The following is a 1296-nucleotide window of genomic DNA, read 5'->3' as shown; positions in this document are numbered from 1 at the left end:
GGGCCCGTTCGGACACGGTGCCTGGACGCCCCACGCACCTCCACGGGCGGTCATCGCCTGACCGACCCCTCCTGCTGCTGTGCTGGCACCCCACGCCCGCCGGCGGTGGCGCGTGGTCGGGGCCAGTCACCAAGCAGGGCTGCAGCGGTCAGCTTCCGAGGCCACCACCAGGTGGACGCCACCTGCCTGCAGCTCACACGAAGCTTCTGTCTTGGAGGTGACGTCCGGCCGCAGCGCGGCCAGATGCTCCTCCGTGTCAGGGCTGCGCTTGGAGGAGCCCCCAGGGCTGCGCTTGGGGTAGGAGTGCCCCAGAGGCTGATGCAGAGGGACTTGGGGGGGTCACAGGTGGCACAGAGGCGCCAAGGCACCTGGAGCCCCGGCTGCCGGCTGCAGAGGGACAGGCCCGGAGTGGGGCCAGGCTGACCCCCGGAGAGTGAGGACACTCGGGAGAGGGTCCTCGGCAGCGGGGTGGCGGGCTGTGTTAAGAGATTTATTTTTGCTCGCAAGAGCTGGGGTGCAAGAAGGGGGTGAGAGGGCTCCCCAGAGACAGGGTGGGCAGCAGACCAGGCCGGTCCCCTGAGACCCACGGCTGAGGGGCAGCAGGGGAATGGAGGGTCTGCTGTGCCCGGGCTCGCTCCCTGGCCAGGAGGACGCGAACTGCGGGGGCTGCGGGCAGCTTCGTAGACTGAGGCTGACCCCTGCTCCAGGGAGGCCCCGTGGGGTTGTTTTTGGGGTGCAGGCAACAGCCCGGAGTGGTGGGTCCCGGCACACACGGCTCTGCGCCAGCCCACCTTAAAAGCCGCTGGCCACTGGCTCCCACTTGCCCTTGGGGCGGCCGCGGGCGCACAATCGGCTCAAGCTACCTGCAGGGGGGACACAGGCTGCTCCCGGCGAGTGGACGTGCACGCACCTCAGCCGAGTGCGGTGGGCTCCCGGGCAGAGGCCGAGGGACGGTCAGTAAGCGCCCGCCCTGGGGCCCCACGCTGAGCGTGCGCCAGGCCAGGGGGGCGGCGGGGTGCTGCGGGTACTGCCGGGCAGAGAGCAGACCGAGGCGACCCGGCTGACCGGGCACAGACGCGCTATCCTCAGACCCGAGTCCCGCTGACGGCCCTGTGCGACCCGGCCCGACCTCCGAGACGTGCCCACCCCGCGCACTGCAGCCCCCACCGGGACGCTCGGCGGCGCGGCGGGAAGACACACTGGTGCTGCGGGGGCCGGACACGCCCCTTCAGCCGGCCGTGGCCACACCGGGGCCGGGCAGAGGCAGAGTGGACTGCCGGCCGCAGGCCAGACCCG

At 71.8% G+C, this 1296-nt stretch overlaps 1 protein-coding gene across 1 annotated transcript in view; it reads right to left on the bottom strand.

Annotated features, from left to right (window-relative positions):
- Nucleotides 1–126: 126 nt before the first annotated feature.
- Nucleotides 127–1296, bottom strand: part of LOC101622143 (ADAMTS-like protein 3) — a 43528-nt gene continuing 42358 nt past the window's right edge. Inside the window, exons 17-18 of the mRNA XM_012732697.1 lie at nt 911–1205; nt 127–315 (exon numbers count right to left, since the gene is read on the bottom strand). Coding sequence (XP_012588151.1) covers nt 127–315; nt 911–1205 — 484 coding nt within the window. The remainder of the gene's footprint in view (nt 316–910; nt 1206–1296) is intronic.

Source organism: Condylura cristata, unplaced genomic scaffold, assembly GCF_000260355.1.
Source record: "Condylura cristata isolate star-nosed mole 26May11 unplaced genomic scaffold, ConCri1.0 scaffold00035, whole genome shotgun sequence".
NCBI lineage: Eukaryota > Metazoa > Chordata > Mammalia > Eulipotyphla > Talpidae > Condylura > Condylura cristata.
This window is presented reverse-complemented; position numbering and strand designations above follow the sequence as displayed.